The 17,730-nt window shown below is 32.2% G+C and overlaps 4 protein-coding genes across 4 annotated transcripts; 1 reads left to right on the top strand and 3 right to left on the bottom strand.

Moving 5' to 3' along the window:
- Positions 1-548: 548 nt before the first annotated feature.
- LOC123908680 lies at positions 549-1,833 on the bottom strand. Its single transcript, XM_045959393.1, has 2 exons — positions 1,379-1,833; positions 549-1,135 (listed from the first exon to the last, which is right to left on the bottom strand). Exons 1-2 carry the CDS (start codon positions 1,782-1,784, stop codon positions 651-653), a joined length of 891 nt encoding a protein of 296 aa, XP_045815349.1. The 5' UTR covers positions 1,785-1,833; the 3' UTR covers positions 549-650.
- A 2,872-nt stretch (positions 1,834-4,705) lies between these two features.
- On the bottom strand, positions 4,706-6,443 carry LOC123908489. The gene is made up of 2 exons (XM_045959142.1): positions 5,980-6,443; positions 4,706-5,410 (listed from the first exon to the last, which is right to left on the bottom strand). Exons 1-2 carry the CDS (start codon positions 6,371-6,373, stop codon positions 4,935-4,937), a joined length of 870 nt encoding a protein of 289 aa, XP_045815098.1. The 5' UTR covers positions 6,374-6,443; the 3' UTR covers positions 4,706-4,934.
- Positions 6,444-9,027: 2,584 nt separating this feature from the next.
- Positions 9,028-10,124, bottom strand: LOC123910066. The gene is made up of 2 exons (XM_045961099.1): positions 9,678-10,124; positions 9,028-9,518 (listed from the first exon to the last, which is right to left on the bottom strand). The coding sequence occupies exons 1-2, from the start codon at positions 10,102-10,104 to the stop codon at positions 9,046-9,048; spliced, it is 900 nt and encodes a 299-aa protein (XP_045817055.1). The 5' UTR covers positions 10,105-10,124; the 3' UTR covers positions 9,028-9,045.
- Positions 10,125-11,937: 1,813 nt separating this feature from the next.
- On the top strand, positions 11,938-16,056 carry LOC123909764 (alkaline ceramidase-like). The gene is made up of 3 exons (XM_045960652.1): positions 11,938-12,180; positions 13,105-13,419; positions 15,280-16,056. Exons 2-3 carry the CDS (start codon positions 13,166-13,168, stop codon positions 15,791-15,793), a joined length of 768 nt encoding a protein of 255 aa, XP_045816608.1. The 5' UTR covers positions 11,938-12,180; positions 13,105-13,165; the 3' UTR covers positions 15,794-16,056.
- The last annotated feature ends 1,674 nt before the right edge of the window (positions 16,057-17,730 follow it).

Genomic DNA, 17,730 nt, shown 5'->3' with positions numbered 1-17,730 from the left:
GAACACCCTTTAGGTTAGGGTTTCAATCATATGAGCAAAGCTTAATGAAACAATAGTACAATAGAGTATATAAACTAGAAATTAGAAAAGACTAAACTACCCTATATAATAATAATAATAATATAATTATTATCTAATATACCAAAGAGGGTCATATGAGCTTATAAGCTACTATAAGCAAATAAGCTCAAAATTGTCTTACCAAACTACTATTTCAAAGAATAAAATTCAACACAAGTTCTCTACCCAAAAAAAAAAATTCAACACAAGTCAATGAGTTTTAATGTGAATCGAGAGCTGCAGCTGCAGACAAACAACTGTGTTTATAAGATGCAAAAAAAAAAAATTTAGCACAATAGAAACTGTGGTTCATTATATTCTACAATCTGATTTGTATTTGTTCCAAATGAAACATACCATTTGCATTCATACTGTATATATTTTACAGAAATTTTCACTTATTATTATCTTGAATAAATAATATGATTCCAAAATCATTCCTCAAAAGGCAAAATTAGCCCATAACAATAACAAAGCACTAGGAAAACTGTGCTGAAGCACCTCTATGCCTTATGCCAAGGGGTTAGACTTAATGATCCGAAGGAAAAAATAACTTTTATGTACATACTACTTGTTCAATATGGCTATAATTATAAATTCATCCCAATGCCATCTAAATTAAATGCAGTAGTCAAATGACCAACTTTGAAAGCAACTTTGCTGCCAAAATCATCCCTGCAATTATTGTATGGTTTCAAAGGCCTTGCTTCAAATCCAATATTGAACTTTCTAGCTGCAACCTCATTAGTTGTTCTCTTGTAAAGACTGAACCACTTAGCTTGCATATAGCTATTTCTTCTCCATGGAGGTATATGCATATCCATGGTTTTCATTGAGTCCTTAATAGCAGAACACATAAGCCTCACAACCTTTTTTATCTCTTCCACTTTACCAACAAATACTAAAGGGAAAACATCAAGTAAAGAACTATATTGATTTGTAGGACGGGCTATTTCGAATTCGGTCATTAGGGATGTTTCAACAATGTATCGATTTCCTTCATAATTCACATCGATGTACTCATAGTCACCCGCTGGAAATCTTCCTTTTCTTTCCCACCTAGTTTTGCAAAGCCCTGTTCACAAAAAGTTCAACAAACATCAAAACAAATTCTACAAATATTTGTCATTTTAATTAAAGTGACGCTAATTGTCATTTTACAGCGGTTCTAAATGAAAATTCAAACTATGAGCCCGTCTGAATTGACTTACTTTTGAGCTTATGCGAAAAAGCTTGTGTAAATAAATAAACTTTTATATATTATTATGATTTTTCAAGATAGTTTATGAAAATACAGCTTATAAATACTAATAATTACCGGCATCAAAACCTCTCTCCCGCAAGCGTGCCATGACGAGGCGTTTGAATTCAGGCAAAGTCTTGTCTCCAGCAACAAGTTGAATTGCAAGCTCAGCTTCTCTTTTAATCTTTTGTTTCACTTCATCATCTGCAGCAACAAAAATCTGTTGCAGTATCTCTTTTTTCTCGGAATAATCATTCCACTCAAAGTCCCAATCCTCCTTATCATGAACAACTGCATCTTCTTCTCCTCTAACAGAATTCTTCTCCATGAAAGATTTCACAAGATCTGATAAATCAGTTGAGTTTTCTGGTGAGTGTTCACTTCCACTGCTTTCACAGAGCCTCACACGCGCCACCTCGTTACTCTCAAACGCCGCGGCTAACCTCTCGAACCTCACCGGAATATTCCTTCCCATTTCCATTCCAACATTGTTTTCAATTGCATGAAAATGAATAATAAAGAAAGAAAGAAAATGAGAAGGAGATGGAGTAATTAGAATGATATGAAGGGAAACGATGTCGTATTTATACATAAAATCTCACTTGTTTGTGGAGTACTACACATTTTGTCTTGTACCAATTATGTTAATTGTTGCATGAATGTGGTCTATATTACGACATTTTTCGTTGAACCCAACTGCCAAAGCGTCTAGGTTCACTTTCTCATATTCAATTTCTTTTCTTTTCTTTTCTTTTCTTTTATATATAATTCCCATATTCAATGGTCATAAAAAAAAGCTTGAAACTGATCAACGTACATATTTCAACATCTTTATCCTAAATTTCATCACCTTTACTAAATTAGTATAGCTTTCTTTTCTATAATTAAGACCATGTTTGGTAAAATTAAAAGTTAGGTGATAGTTGAAAAGTTAGTTGATACTCCCTCCGTCCCAAAAAGAATGACCCAGTTGACCGAAACATGCATGCCAATGCATAACTTTGGCGACTAATATCTTTAATTGTATAATAGTAAAAATTATAAAAAATTGATATTTTGAAAATACTCATCGAGACGAATCTAACAACATCTTATATGTTAATATTTATTTTTATTTATTAGTAGAAAAATATGGTCAAAACAATATATATGAATAGTGCATATATTCAAAATGGGTCATTCTTTTTGGGACGGAGGGAGTAACTGATAAGTTAGCCCTCCGTCTCTTAATATAAGCTCTTATTGAAGTTTTTTACGCATATTAAGAAAAGTTGATAGTATAATAAATGTGTACTTTTTGGGTATTACAATTACTAAATTGTCCTTTGTGAAAAAATATATTTGTAGTTGACTTTTCGTATTTCAATGCAAAGTAGGGTTATGTTTGGAAAAGTAATAATAAATGTGTCTAGGAAATTGAAAAGGAGATATTTAGGGACAAATTTTATGTTCGAAAGGTTGTTTATAATTATGGACAGATGAAGTAGTTGAAATATTAGTATATTAAAATTAAAGTGTTTTGTAAATTTATTTCAACGGTGTACTTATATAATACTCCCTCATGTGCTTTATATAAGAAAAATTCTATTTTTTAAATTCATAAAAAATTTATGTATCTAAAATATTGTCAAGTAGTCTAATACTATAATTTCACATTTTGAAATGAATAGGTGTGACGCAACAAACCAACAAGAATAAAATGTGGATTAAATAACAAGGTAACCGATAATTAAACAGTTCAAGCAACATTATTCAACCAAGATCAAAATTTAGCTAGCTTTGATGTGTAAAGCAAAACACACAATTAGAGAGGTACAAATTAAACATAAAACATAGTAAAATTGTTTATCCAGTTAGTCCAACAATGACATCTAATATGTGTGAGAGATCAATTTTCCGATCCACTGTCAATATAAAAGAGTTGCAAAGAAAATAGTTTCAAGAATTCTTCAAAAACAAATCCTATTTTTACCTTTTTCTTTCAACCTCCCAGTCTCCTACAACCTCTACCAATTCCAACTAAGTGTGTGCAAATATCTCTATGGGCTTGTTGAATTTGAAGGCCAGGAGTCATGATAAAGATGTCATATTGGTTGTGTGGTTGACAGCCCTACCAAGTAGTTTTGTTGTATAATTGTATACAGATAGAGAACAAGGATGAAAGAGATCATTCAATTATTAAGTTATTTAGTGTCAAGTGTTAACCCTCTGATTCTCAGTGGAGAAGGGCTCTGATAATCTATAGTTCAATGGTGAGGTAAGTAAAATCTTCCCATATGAATCAAACTCAAGTTCTCTCGAACGATTCGCCCTAAGAGGAGCTCGATAACCCCTTGAACTCATGAACTCAATGTGTTGATTCATTATCCATTATTAAGTTATATTTGGTTTAGATTAAGAGAGACTAGTCTCTTTAACTCCAATAGGATTTGTTAATTGTATCGGTTACTCTTTGTGTGAACAATTTGTAATTTTCTGTTGAATAATTGCACTGCTAGAAGCTATATTCTAATATTCATCAGTATTCATACCTAATCCTTTACCTAAATTCTTACCATAACCTTTAAGATCTATCACAATCTTACTATTATAGTAGGATTGTATTATAAAAGTAATAAAAGGAAAAAGTTTGAAAACAAAAAGTATCAAGTTTAATATGAGTAGAAGAGTGACATTTTAGACAAAAGGAATATATACCAAATTAGTTGTTGTCTTTGTTGAGCTTCTTACTGGGAGAGGCTAGGTGGTGTAAAAGAAAGGAAGAGACAGAAAAATAAGGTGTGGTACTATGTAAGGTGTCAGATGTGGATATTTTGTGTGTTTTTACTGAAAGTAGTAATACCAAAGAAAGATTGTTTTCTTTTTAAGAACTGTTAATTCCTTAATTTTATAAGGAGAATGTTAACAAGACCCATTTTATAAAGACCTGTCATTTATTATTAGACATTGGATCCTATGCAGCAAAAAGAATAAGGGTGATAGGATAGAAAAGTTTGAGTAGAAACAGAGTTGAAGAGAGAAAGAAGAATCAATACATCTAGAGGATGCAAAGAGGCAGCTCAGTTGCTGTGTTGAGGGTCCAATTACTGTCATCTTTTGGTTTGATATACTCCACCCGTCTCAAAATATAAGCAAAAATGAGTCAAAAAAACTTGTTGAACGACTTTTGTTTATATTTTGGGATGGAGGGAATGCTGTTTTACAATGTGATTTATGTTTGTTTCAAAAAAGACAACTCTTTTACTTTTCTATGATGCCAAATTGCATACTCACTGCACAAAAGTGAAACATAAACATTGCCCGTTCAAAATCCGCGCCTGCATCAAACTGCACTTACGGGTGGAATGAGCCATACCATTTGCATTTGCAGAGAATAACATTAGGGAGAGGAACAATCCAATATACATTTTACTGTAATTTTCATTAAATTATTATATTGAATAAATAAAGAAAAAAAAAATGAGGATTCCAAAATCATCCCAACTCTAAAGGCAAAATTACCCCATAACACAGCACTAAGAAAACTATTCTAAAGACCTCTATGCCCTGTGCTAAGGAGTTAGACTCAATGACCCAAAGAAAAAACAAGTATTTTATATACATGCTTCTTCAATATAACTATACTTATTAATTAGATTCCAATGCCATCTACATTGAATGCAGTAGTTAAATAGCCAACTTTGGTAGCAATTTTACTCCCAAATTTATCCATGCGATTGTATGCTTGCAAAGGTTTTGCTTCAAATCCAATATTGAACTTTCTAGCTGCAACCTCATTAGTTGTTCTCTTGTAAGTGTTGAACCACTTAGCTTGCATGTAACTATTTCTTCTCCATGGAGGAACAGGCATATCCATTGTTTTCATAGAGTCCCTCATAGCAGTACACATAAGCCTCACAATTTTTTTGAGCTCTTCCACTTTACCAACAAATACAAATGGGAAAACATCAAGTAAAGAACTATATTGATTCGTCGGCCGAGCTATTTCAAATTCAGAAATTAGGGATATTTCAACAATGTATCGACTTCCACCATAATTCACATCAATGTACTCATAATCACCAGGTAGAAATCTTCCTTTTCTTTCCCACTTAGTTTTGCAAAGACCTGTTCATAGAATGTACAAAATCATCAAAACAAATTCAATTTTTTTTTTTTTGAAGAAGCTAAATTAGCCCACTCAAATTGACCCCGGAAATAATTGAACCTGAGACCTTAAGGAGGAGCATACTCTCATGTTCCCAAACCAATACCACCAGAGAGAATTCAACTAATTTTTATTACTCTCTCCGGTGCTTTAATATAAGAGTCATTGAAAATCTAATGTATGTAGTCAATAATATGGACTAAATAGATTAAATTCTCAATGAATCTCTCTTATACTAAAGACCGGAGGGAGTATTAGTTAAAGTGAGACTAAATGGTTTATTTGGTTGGAAGGTAAGAATGAAGGAAAACAAAAATCAATGAATGAACTTAAACTAAATCTCAGTCCAAATTCATTTATCAGTTTTGGTGTTTTCATTCCTTCCGACTTTCTTTACTTCCAACCAAATAGATATGATCACAGATTACAACAGTCTGACAGATGAAATTGGAATTAAACTCTTATGAATTCTAAAATTTGAAATAAAATAAATTAAATGAATTAAGCAAAAGTAAATAGTAAGAATTACCTGCGTCAAAACCTCTCTCCCGCAAGAATGACATGATGAGGCGTTTGTATCCAGGAGAAGACTTATCTCCAGCAACAATTTGAATTGCAAGTTGAGTCTCTCTTCTAATCCTTTCTTTGACTTCATCGGAACCAAAAAGCTCTTGCAGAATCTCTTTCTTCTCCAAATAATCAAACCATTCTTCAAAGTTGGAATTATCCTTATGATGAAGAAGAAGAACAGCCGCATCTTCTTCTCCTAATACTGCTCTCACAGAACTTTTCTCCATGAACGATAGATCTGAAATTGAACTTTCAGGTGAATGTTCGCTTCCACTGCTTTCATAGAATATCACACGCGACATCTCATCAATCTCAAACTTCTTTGGAATAATATTCACTCCCATTTCCAACATTATGCTTTTTCAATTTGCGCATCAAGGAATTAAGAAATTAAGAAATAAAGAAAATGAAGGAGATGGTGCAAAAGATGAATAACGTCGTGTATTTATACATAACTCACGCGTTTTGTTTTTAGGAAACTTTTTTTGAATGAATGTGGTCACAGTTTGTGTTGAACTTAACTCCCAAAGGTGTCTAGGTTCATTTTTTCTATAATATTGAAGTCTTGATTCAAAAGTAACACACACGCACGGTTAATATAATTAATTAATCCTTATCCATTTTTTTTAATATTTCCTAAATTAATACCGTGTGAATCAATTAGTCTATTATTCCCTAAATAAAAAATCATTAGAATTCGTTTGGTTGAGTAGAAAGAAAGTGAAAGAAAATAAAATTATGAAAATCGATGGATGAACTTGGACTAGAGTTAGTTCAAATTCATCAATTGATTTCTGTAATTTTCATTCCTTCTATTTTCTTTCCTTCAAACCAAACAAAGGGTTAGTCTTAAGTAAAAAAAAAAAAAACCATTAGTCTAATCTAATAGCAATTATTTATTGTGTAGTTAGGAGTATTAAAAGCACAAAATCAGAATATACCAAAACAAAAAAGCACAAGGTGAGAATGATCCATCATGTCATTATCCAAAAAAAAATAAAAATCCATCATGTCATAATTTTCATTCAAGAAAGAATCATGCGATCATTTTTATTTTATTTTTGACAAATAATTTGAAAAATATTTAGTTTTTTTTTTTTTTTTGCTTGATTTCAAGTTAATTTTGACTTAGACGATATAAGTTGATAAGAGAAGACAAAAAATATTTGTATAATATTTTTTCTAAATTTAGTGTTTAGTAAGTCAAATAAATTAATGTTGAAATTTATCTTACTTTATCTATGTAGTTATAATTTTTATTCTGAATATGGATTGTGTTAGAAATTACTGGGATAGTATTCGAAACTAAATTACTAATATGTCTCTTTACTTTAGAATACAATTTAAAATATAACAAAGTAAAATATTATAAATATAGATATAAAGAAACAAAAATTAAATAAGATTATTATTTAAAATCACAAAATATAAATATTAATTTAATTATTTTTAACAAATTAGATATGATTTTCTTGTAAGGGGAGTTTTTTCACACAAATATTTTTATTTAACTTACTCAACATACATAATAGAAATATTTATTAAATTACGGTTCAAAGTGCTTTCCATTTATAGCAGGTGACCTTTCCGGGTGTGAAGAGTAATTGAAAGACGCTTTGGAATAGGATGATTTTGCATCGTTCAAACCTTTATTTGGTTGGCTGCGCATGGAAAGATCCTTACCAACTTTCGCATAAACAAGTGGGGGTTGGTATCTCCCCTACATGTTTGTGTTGTGCTATAGAGGATGAGTCCTACATGTTCTTCTTGACTGCATTTATGCCACCCATGTATGGATCAAACTTTTCCCTTCTAACTATGTAACTTTTGTTTTCTTCTTTCTTTTGATTGCAAGAGGAGTGGATCTTCAACAACCTCAATAAAACAAGGATTGGAGATAACCCAACTACTTGGAAATCTACCTTTCATGGCGGCTTGTTGGTATTTATTGACGTGGCGAAATAAAACTATTTTTGAAGCTGACTTCCAAAGACCGGCCAAGCCAACATCGGTGATCCAAATGTTCACTATAAAGAAATCGAAGCCAAATACTATACATTCGAAGTATAGAAGACCTCGATAGAAGAAAACTATATACATTGATTGGAAGCGACCTCATATTGGATGAGTTAAACTCAACAGTGATGGAGCTTGGAAGCGAGCAGGTACTCATGCAAGGTGCATTGGACTTCTTCGGAATTTTGATGGCAAATGGATCAAATTAAGGCTACGTTAGGAGGATTGAAATGTGTGATATTTTTCATGTTGAGATGTGGGACATGTACCATGGTCTAGACAAGGCTTAGAGGGAGAATATCACCCACCTTATAATAGAAAGTTACTAGAAAATTCTTGTTGATATGATTAATGACAATTGCAATTTGCAAGTTTAATAGGTCTATTTCTACTTTAGTTTGGCGTATCCGTAAGCTTTTGTGTTTGAGTTGTACCGTCCAAATCTACCATACAAAGCGTGAAGAAAATTGAAGTGTGGATTGACTTACTAACTTTAGTATTTTAAGGGATTCAATGAATTTTTGACTTCTCCAAATATATGCATTTTAAATTGGTAAAGTATTAATAGAAACAAATATAAATTAAATATCAATAAAAATAAGAAATATAATTTTGTAAACAAACTCAACATCTAAATTAATACTATAAAACGACAAAATGACTATAAATAATGTAGTAAGATTAAAATCACCGAAATACTTTATACTTTCGGATTTGCAATGTTAATGACCAACAAAACAATGAGACATGAAATGACGAAATCACAAAAAGAAAATGCAAAATCACAAAATAAAATATAAAATATATATATTTTATTGTAATTTCCGTTAAATTATAATCTTGTGAATAAATAAAGAAATAAAATATGATGATTCCAAAATCTTACCAACTCAAAAGGGAAAATTATGCCATATCACAGCACTAGGAAACTATTCTAAAGACCTCTATGCTAAGGAGTTAAGTACTAATTTATATACACATGCTTCTTCAATATAACTATAATTATTAATTAGATTCCAATGCCATTGAATGCAGTAGTTAAATAGCCAACTTTGGAAGCAATTTTACTCCCAAAAAATTTATCCCTGTAATTGTATGCTTTCAAAGGTTTTGCTTCAAATCCAATATTGAACTTTGAAGCTGCAACTTCATTAGTTGTTCTCTTGTAAGTGTTGAACCACTTAGCTTGCATGTAACTATTTCTTCTCCATGGAGGAACAGGCATATCCATTGTTTTCATAGAGTCCTTCATAGCATTACACATTAGCCTCACAACCTTTTTTAGCTCTTCCACTTTACCAACAAATACAAATGGGAAAACATCAAGCAAAGAATTATATTGATTTGTTGGACGAGCTATTTCGAATTCAGACATTAGGGATATTTCAACAATGTATCGATTTCCACCATAATTCATATCAATGTACTCGTAGTCACCCGCTATAAATCTTCCTTTTGTTTCCCGCTTAGTTTTGCAAAGGCCTGTTCATCAAACGTAGAAATTAATCATTAAGTCACACTAGGTTTGATACAGTAGTGAAGGGTTTGAATAGTATATTATTGGTCATGTGTTCGATCCCCGGCTCATTGTAAACAAAAAAAAGTAAATGAATTAAGGAAAAGTAAATACTAATAATTTACCAGCATCAAAACCTCTCTCCCGCAAGCATGACATGATGAGGCGTTTGTATTCAGGAGAAGACTTGTCTCCAGCAACAACTTGAATTGCAATTTCAGTCTCTCTTTTAATCCCTTCTTTCACTACATCATAACCACAACCAAAAATCTCTTGCAGGATTTCCTTCTTCTCCGAATAATCGAACCATTCAATGTTGCAATTCTCCTTATCATGAAGAACGGCCACGTCTTCTTTTCCTAGTACTGCTCTCACAGAACTCTTCTCCATGAACGAATTCACAAGATCTGATAAATCAGTTGAACTTTCAGTTTCAGGTGAGTGTTCGCTTCCACTGCTTTCACATATTGTCACTCGTGCCACCTCATCACTCTTAAACATCGTGGCTAATCTCTCGAACCTTGTCGGAATATTCTTTCCAATTTTCAACATTATGATCTGTCAATTTGCATGCAAAGGGATGTATTAAGAAAGAAAGAAGATGACTAGGAGATGGTGTGTAAGATGATATGGAATATAACTGTCATATTTATACATGCTATAAAATCTCACTTAATATGTCAAAAATAAAAAAATAAAATAAAATCTCACTTAAGTTTTGTCTTGTTAAACCAATAGTCTAGCACACGCACGCACGGGTTAAACTAATCCTTATCCTACTTTTTATTTCCTAAATTAATACTCCGGGCGAATCTATTAGTCTATTATTCCTTAAATAAAAATAATTAGTCTATGGATTTAATTGATATATACAGATGGTATAAAATAATTTTATATTGTCAATTAATACCAACCATGTTTTCCGCCACATCACCCAACTTCACCTCACTTTCTTGACATGACATGACAAAATGATTATTATTTATTGGACGATAATATAAAACTATTTTACACCGTAAATGCATATCAATTAAACTCTTAGTCTATTAGTATTAGTTAGGAATATTAAAAGCACAAATCAGAATATACCAAAAAGGGTCATGCTAAACAGTGCCCCTGGGGCACTAGTTAAGCATACTAAAAAAGGAAACAAATGATAAAGTTAATGATGAGAGAGAATAACTTTTCACATCATTAAAACATTGAATGCACAATTTACGAGATAAAACTTCTATATTTGTATCCTTAACTAGTGCCCCGGGGGCACTGTTTAGCATTTTCCTACCAAAAATATAGCACAAGATGAGAATGATCCATGTCATCATTTTTCATTCGAGAAAATATCATGCGATAACTTTTTTTTAATTTTTGAAACGTGATTCGCAAGATATTTAGTTTTTTTTAAAAAAAAAATTCGAGTTAATTTAGACACGTAGAAGTTGATAAGAAGAGATCAAATATTTGTATTATATTTTGTTTTGTTGAGTCAATATAATAAGGTAAATTAATCTTGCTCTATCCCCGTAGTTATAATTTTTATTCTATAATATTTGTATTATTATATTTTGTTTCAATCTAGTTTGTAAAGATATTTTATCATGTCATAGTGAAAAATAAAAATCATTATATAATTAAACTTAAAAAAAATATAGTAAATATTAATGTTATCATGTTTTTTTATCATGCATATACCGATAAGTGTTTATCTTTGTCACTATCATACTTTAATTTATTTTTTTTCAATTTCTTATCATATAATGTCTTAATCACATCATGCGCATTAAACAAACCATATGAAATTGAAAATAATATATTCCTTAAATCGCTAATTCCTCTTCCCAAATTTTCAATTAACCTTCTTGTATTTGATTAAGTGAAGCATAATATTTCCCTCTTTGATAGACTAACTCCAACCATGTTTCTTTCTTACATGTCCATTTGTCTCTCAATATGTCGTTCTCCCTCTTTGAGTTCTCTATGTTTTTATTTTCCTTGTTTAGCGTTGAAGGTTTTAAATACAAGATTTTGACGGATTTTCTAAAATTTTGATGGGTTTGACGCTAATGATGAGATTTCTAAATGTGTTTTTCTCTTCTTCTAAGTTTAAATGAGTATTTTTTTCCCACTTTGAATGAACCTTAACACAATGATTTTTTTTTTTTTTGTGTGTGTTATTATGTATTTTCTATTTTTTTACTGATTTATGCATTTTTTTTTTGTAATTGTTATAAATTGATAATGTAGTCTAAGTGGATTAAAAAAAATAATAACAAGATATATATTATCCAAGTGTTTTTAGAAAAATATTGAAAAAATGTACCCAAAAAAAAGAGTAAAATATTGAAAAAGAAATACTACAAATAATACAAGGGTGAAATAAAATATATAAAAAATTATTGTGGACACTTCTCAATCTCATCATCCTCAATCGAATATTATGCAGATACATGTGGAGTCTTACATACAGCGGATTGGCTATAGTTTTTTTCTTGTTGCTTTCCTTTATTTCCAATCGATAAAAAAAAAAACCCTAAAAATAAATAAAATTGTGCTCCACGGCCATTCCCTCCGCTGCTGTGCTGTGCTGCCTTCTTCGCCTCCCTCCCATCATCACATTGAGCCGTTGAGGTATATGATTTACTGTTACTTCTTCTTCTCACTTTGATTCCTCCATAACCTAACTAACTAGTGTGGCTACTCTTTTTTTCTTTCTCTCACCCAATTTTCGTAACCCTATATCCAATTATTCGATTCATTCGCTTCTTCTTTTTACCAAAACTACCACTCTCGATCCTTTTCTCATGATATTGGAAAACGACAGTATTAATATTCAATCAATGTATTTTTGAGCATTTTTATCATCTACGCATGCTAAGCTTTCTTTTGCATATGGAATTAATTTTAACTTTGTGGGTCCATATTTCATCAATTGCGTATCTCCTTTGTTTTTTTTTTTCACCCTTTTTGGAATTAACATATGATTTATAGTCGTAGTCATGCGTGCATGTGTGCTAATGTATTACTGAATCTCTATTCAGATTTCAATCACGCTGCTTGTAATTATATAAAGAAATTAAAAAAATTCATTTCAATAGCTATTTTAAATTGAACTCTCTTGTTGAAGGAGGGGTTTTGAGATCTTTTGGTTTGGCATCTAGTAGTTATTGTTATAAGCTAGTGATTCAAATCAATATCCTTGTGGTTTTTTTGGACTGATTTTATGAAATATACATTGTTATAGCATCTCTTAAGAGTCCCGCATTGGGTGAGAGATGACCTGAAGATATGTTTATAAGTGGGGGGCAATTCTCACCTTAGAAGCTAGTTTTGTAAGATTGATCAGTTAGGCCCAACCCAAAATTCTAAGAGCGTCTATGGAGTATGCATACTCTTGGAACTAATTTCACATGTCATGTTTTCTTAAATCTTATTACATTTTCATGTTTTACTTGTGATGAAACATGTTCATTTCTACGGTCTAACGTAGTTATATTGCTTGTGTTAATTGGTGGTTCGATAGTGTCATTGATTGAATTTTGGCATGGTTTGCAGGCTTTTATCTTTCATTTGAATTCTGCAGCTCTGAGGAAAGATCATCAGGCTGTAGAGAAGAATGGCAGAAACTATTTCTAGCTTTTGGGGTCCAGTCACATCCACCAAAGAGTGTTGCGAAGAAAATTATGTACATTCGTCTTACATTGCAGAACTTTATAACACTATATCCAATATTCCGGCAATCATTTTGGCTTTGATTGGTCTTATAAATGCTTTAAGACAGCGATTCGAGAAAAGGTTCAGTATCCTTCATCTATCAAACATGATACTTGCCATTGGGAGTATGTTGTACCACGCCACACTGCAACGAGTGTAAGTATTGATCTCCATTTTTTTGTTGAAATTTATGCTTGCTTTACTGATTGGTTCTATATTATTTCCAGTTAGTTTGCATGATACATAACGAGGTTGCCATTTTATAAATTGTTTGTCACATAACTAAAGAATTCAGATTTTAAGTTTGCGCAAGGGATATACTCATTGTACTTGTCATGGGGAAATATTGAACCAGACATATGGGATGGATTTTTTTTTTTATCACCATTAATAATTTAATTTGGCCATACAATCAACATCTTTTCAATTGATATTCATCTTGACGAACAATTAGCATTGCTTGCTCTAACATCACAAAGATCACATTTTATGTATTCCTTGTCATCCATGCAACTAAAGTTTATCTGTATTCTCTACTACTATAATCGGAACATGTATGGGATATTGGCAGAGCCCATACATGGTGGATGGCAGAAAGCCAAAAAAAATCCATATACATATGGAATACGTTGGTGTGGCCTATGTATGGGCTGTTGGCAGAGCACAGTGGCTAATAAAAAAGTAGACACGCGTTAGGAATGTACTAAAGTACCGCTGAATATAGTAACTTTGAAAAAAAATATGTATCAAGAAAAAGAAATTAGAAACATACTCTAGGGTATAACATTCATCAATAGTATCACAAACCGAAGAGATAATGTCATAACAGCTTAAGGTTTATAACATACACTATAAGAAAACAATAGAGACAAAAAGGCAACACGGTGCAATAAAGATGCTGCCATGGCAGAGTCCAGGAACTGGTTGGACCAGCTGCGGTTTTGTTGTAGGCAGCATCACCTTGCACTTGTAAGAGGCTGATTCAAAGACTTAATTCTGGTACAAGTGAGCTGGTTGCCATTGCTGAATTGTAAGCTTGCTTTAGAGTGCTCAATTCTGGGACAATGGGATGGATGTATAATGTCTTCATTTATTTCCCCCTTCAAGTAGTATTGGATGTTTGGTTCTTCCCCCTTGATGCTTTTAAGGGGGAATTAGGTATTATGGGATGTCCAAGTCCCGAATTATTTGGATACTTATCAATTGGTACCAGAGCTGGTTATTAGTGGCTCGGATTGAAAAGGGCTATCTACTGAGGGGCAGACCGTAAAGGTTAAGTAATCCCAAGTCCCGAATTATTTGGATACTTATCAATTGGTACCGGAGCTGGTTATTAGTGGCTCAGATTGAAAAGGGCTATCTACTGAGGGGCAGACCGTAAAGGCTTAGTAAATCATCAGAGATTACTAGTTACAACCGCCGAGACGTGAATCTCATTGGCGGTGCTATGATAGCGACTTGGGTATTATGGGGTGTCCAAGTCCCACATTGAATAGTATGAGATGTTTGGTTCTCCCGTGATAGCTAGCTTTTAAAGGAGGGTTCTGCAATTGCTCGGGTGCTTATCATCACAACAGGATCTGGCTATTGAGCTTCCACTTGGTAATAAACTAAAGGAGTGCACTCGTACCAAATTATTTTATGGTGTCGTGAGTACCTGTTGTATTTGTATGATTATATTTACTGAGTTGAATTTATTTATGTATTCAAGATGGTTCTTAAATTTACAACCTAACTTATAATCCTGTAAGTCATTATTTGGGACTAAAGTGAGAAACAAACAAGAAAGTTAACATATATGAATTTATAATTTCGGTGCTAATTTGTACACTTGAATAAATTATGTAATTTGATGCATAATAATTAGAGGAGCTACCCGTGTGTTTGGTTTTGTGTTTGAAATCTCCAAACCGTAGTTTGGGTAGTTTGAATTATTTAGTCTGTTCATTAATTATTAAGCATCTGTTTGTTTTGGATGACCATTCATTGTTCAGATGTTGCTTTTAATTTATATAGGCAACAGCAAGGGGATGAAACTCCTATGGTGTGGGAGGTGCTGCTGTACATGTACATCCTCTACTCTCCAGATTGGCGTCATCGCAGTACAATGCCCATCTTCCTATTTTTGTATGGTGCTGGTTTTGCAACTGCCCACGCAGTGTTCCGCTATGGTGTTGGCTTCAAAATTCATTATATTGTTCTATGTCTGCTCTGTACTCCAAGAATGTACAAGTATTACATTTACACTCAAGATGTTTTAGCCAAGCGGCTAGCTAAGCTATATTTAGGTACTCTTCTGTTAGGCAGTTTGTTTGGGTTTTGTGATCGTGTTTTCTGCGAGGAGATATCGCGTTGGCCTATTAACCCTCAGGGTCATGCTTTGTGGCATGTCTTCATGGGTTTCAATTCCTACTTTGCAAACACATTCTTGATGTTTTGCCGTGCTGAACAGCGTGGGTGGTCTCCAAAAGTTGTTTATTTATTGGGTGTTTTACCTTATGTGAAGATTGAGAAACCAAAAAGCCAATGACAAATTTGGGAAAAGAAGGAAGCTTCTTTCTCATGATACATTCTAGCTAGACAAGTTGTTTACAAAATTATTTAATGGGTGTCTTTATTTCCGATTACTTCTTTTTTTTACTTCTTTTTCAGTCTGATTTTGATTGGCTTGAGAATGATGATGAATATTTGCATATTTTGTTGTAGAAGCAGGACATGTACCCTATTGATCCCATTGCTTCCTGTGTTTTTGTTGGGCTTCGGGTTGAATTAATCCTCACACTTCAGCGGTAATGTCTTGTGTTAAGTCCATTTTGTAGTATATTATTTGGTTACATTAATCAGTTAGTCCCTATAGTTTAGTCATACAAAATTATAAGTCCTTGACATTTTCAAGTAATCTAATAAATACTAATTTAAGTGGTATGCAATCGACGATTTTAATCTTCGTATCTGTGCGTTGAAAATTTCTATCAATAGATGGTTTTTAGTTTTTACTACGATTATATACAATATATAAAGAGGAAGGGTGTTTATTCTCTGATGACAAGCTCACTTCCTTTGCAATCTTTGTCGTAAACATTGTCTTTAGTTTTAACCAACAATGAATTGATTAACGTGGTAATGGACTTGGACTCCTTAAGTAGATGGTCATTAATTTGTGCGCCCCATAGAAATGTCTTGTCTATTGAATGCCGATGATTGTTAAGACTGCTCTTTTTCAAAAGGCTTGCTTTATCACTAGAACTAAACTTCAGCCATTCAAATTCCTACAAGTTTTTTCTTCCTTCATCTAATAAGGCGAAGTCCACTTTAGCAACATTGGACGACAATATATGGGGACGATGGACAAAAATTTATTGTTCTCTTGTGATGGATTTAATGTACGGCTGTGTGGTGCTGTGGGGATTGGAATGGCAGGGACAGGTTTTGTGTGATGTAGCTCTAGAATCTAGATGTGTTTACGGTCATTGTATTGTATGTAGTCAATCTGAAGATTCAGATTTTAACATTTGAATTTTATATAAATAAAAGTAAAAATTGTTTTAAGATTTCAATTGTCCAATTTTGATTAAATGTTACTAAGATGTTTTTTTTTTTGAATCAATGTTACTAAGATGTTGATTGCACACTAATTGCATATATTTTGGGTGGTGTTCACTCCAAAATTTTGAACGTGAAATGAATAAAGAAGACAAATATGTCACGTGTTAACAGTGTTAATAAGTAGACTTTGTCTGATTTGCATAAATGAAATAAGTCTTCAATCATACAAAAATTTGTTTTTGCCATTATATCAATAAGATTTACTATTGAATTAATATGTCACATCACATTTTATTTGATTCAACGATGAAAACAACTTTGTTCATAGTAAAAGACTTGTTTTATTTTATTTTTTTGACTAACACTATGTTTGTTTAGGTAGATTTATAAAAGAGAGAAACAAGAAAGAGAGAGATAGCAAAGAAATTAACTATTTCTATGGTTTGGATGATGAGAGAAATAAGGAAAGAGAAAAATATAATTTTATAACAATACCTTCATTCAACTAATTTTTTTTCTTGTATAAAAGGGTAAATTTGTTATTTTCTCATTTTTATTAATTTCTCTCTTCTCACTTTTCTATTCATCCAAACCATATAAATTTTTTATCCAATTTCTCTTCTATCTCTCTTCTCTCTTATTTCTCTCTTCACTGTTTCTCTCTTCCCTATCTTTTTGGCATCCAAACATAGTGTAAGACTTGTTTTATTTATACCCTATAAACTTGGTATCATAGGTAAGTTGGCAATTTAAACTATAAGGACTTTTTAAAATGATTATAAAGTAACTTGAAATTTAATTAAACTATATAGGCTAATATTAATTTAACCTATAACTAGCATTAGAAGGGATTGTGTTTCAATCTAGTCAAAATTTGATGCACTCATGCAATAAAAAAGTTAGAAACTTAATTAAAATCAG

The sequence above is a fragment of the Trifolium pratense genome, linkage group LG2 (genome assembly GCF_020283565.1).
Source record: "Trifolium pratense cultivar HEN17-A07 linkage group LG2, ARS_RC_1.1, whole genome shotgun sequence".
Lineage (NCBI taxonomy): Eukaryota > Viridiplantae > Streptophyta > Magnoliopsida > Fabales > Fabaceae > Trifolium > Trifolium pratense.
This window is presented reverse-complemented; position numbering and strand designations above follow the sequence as displayed.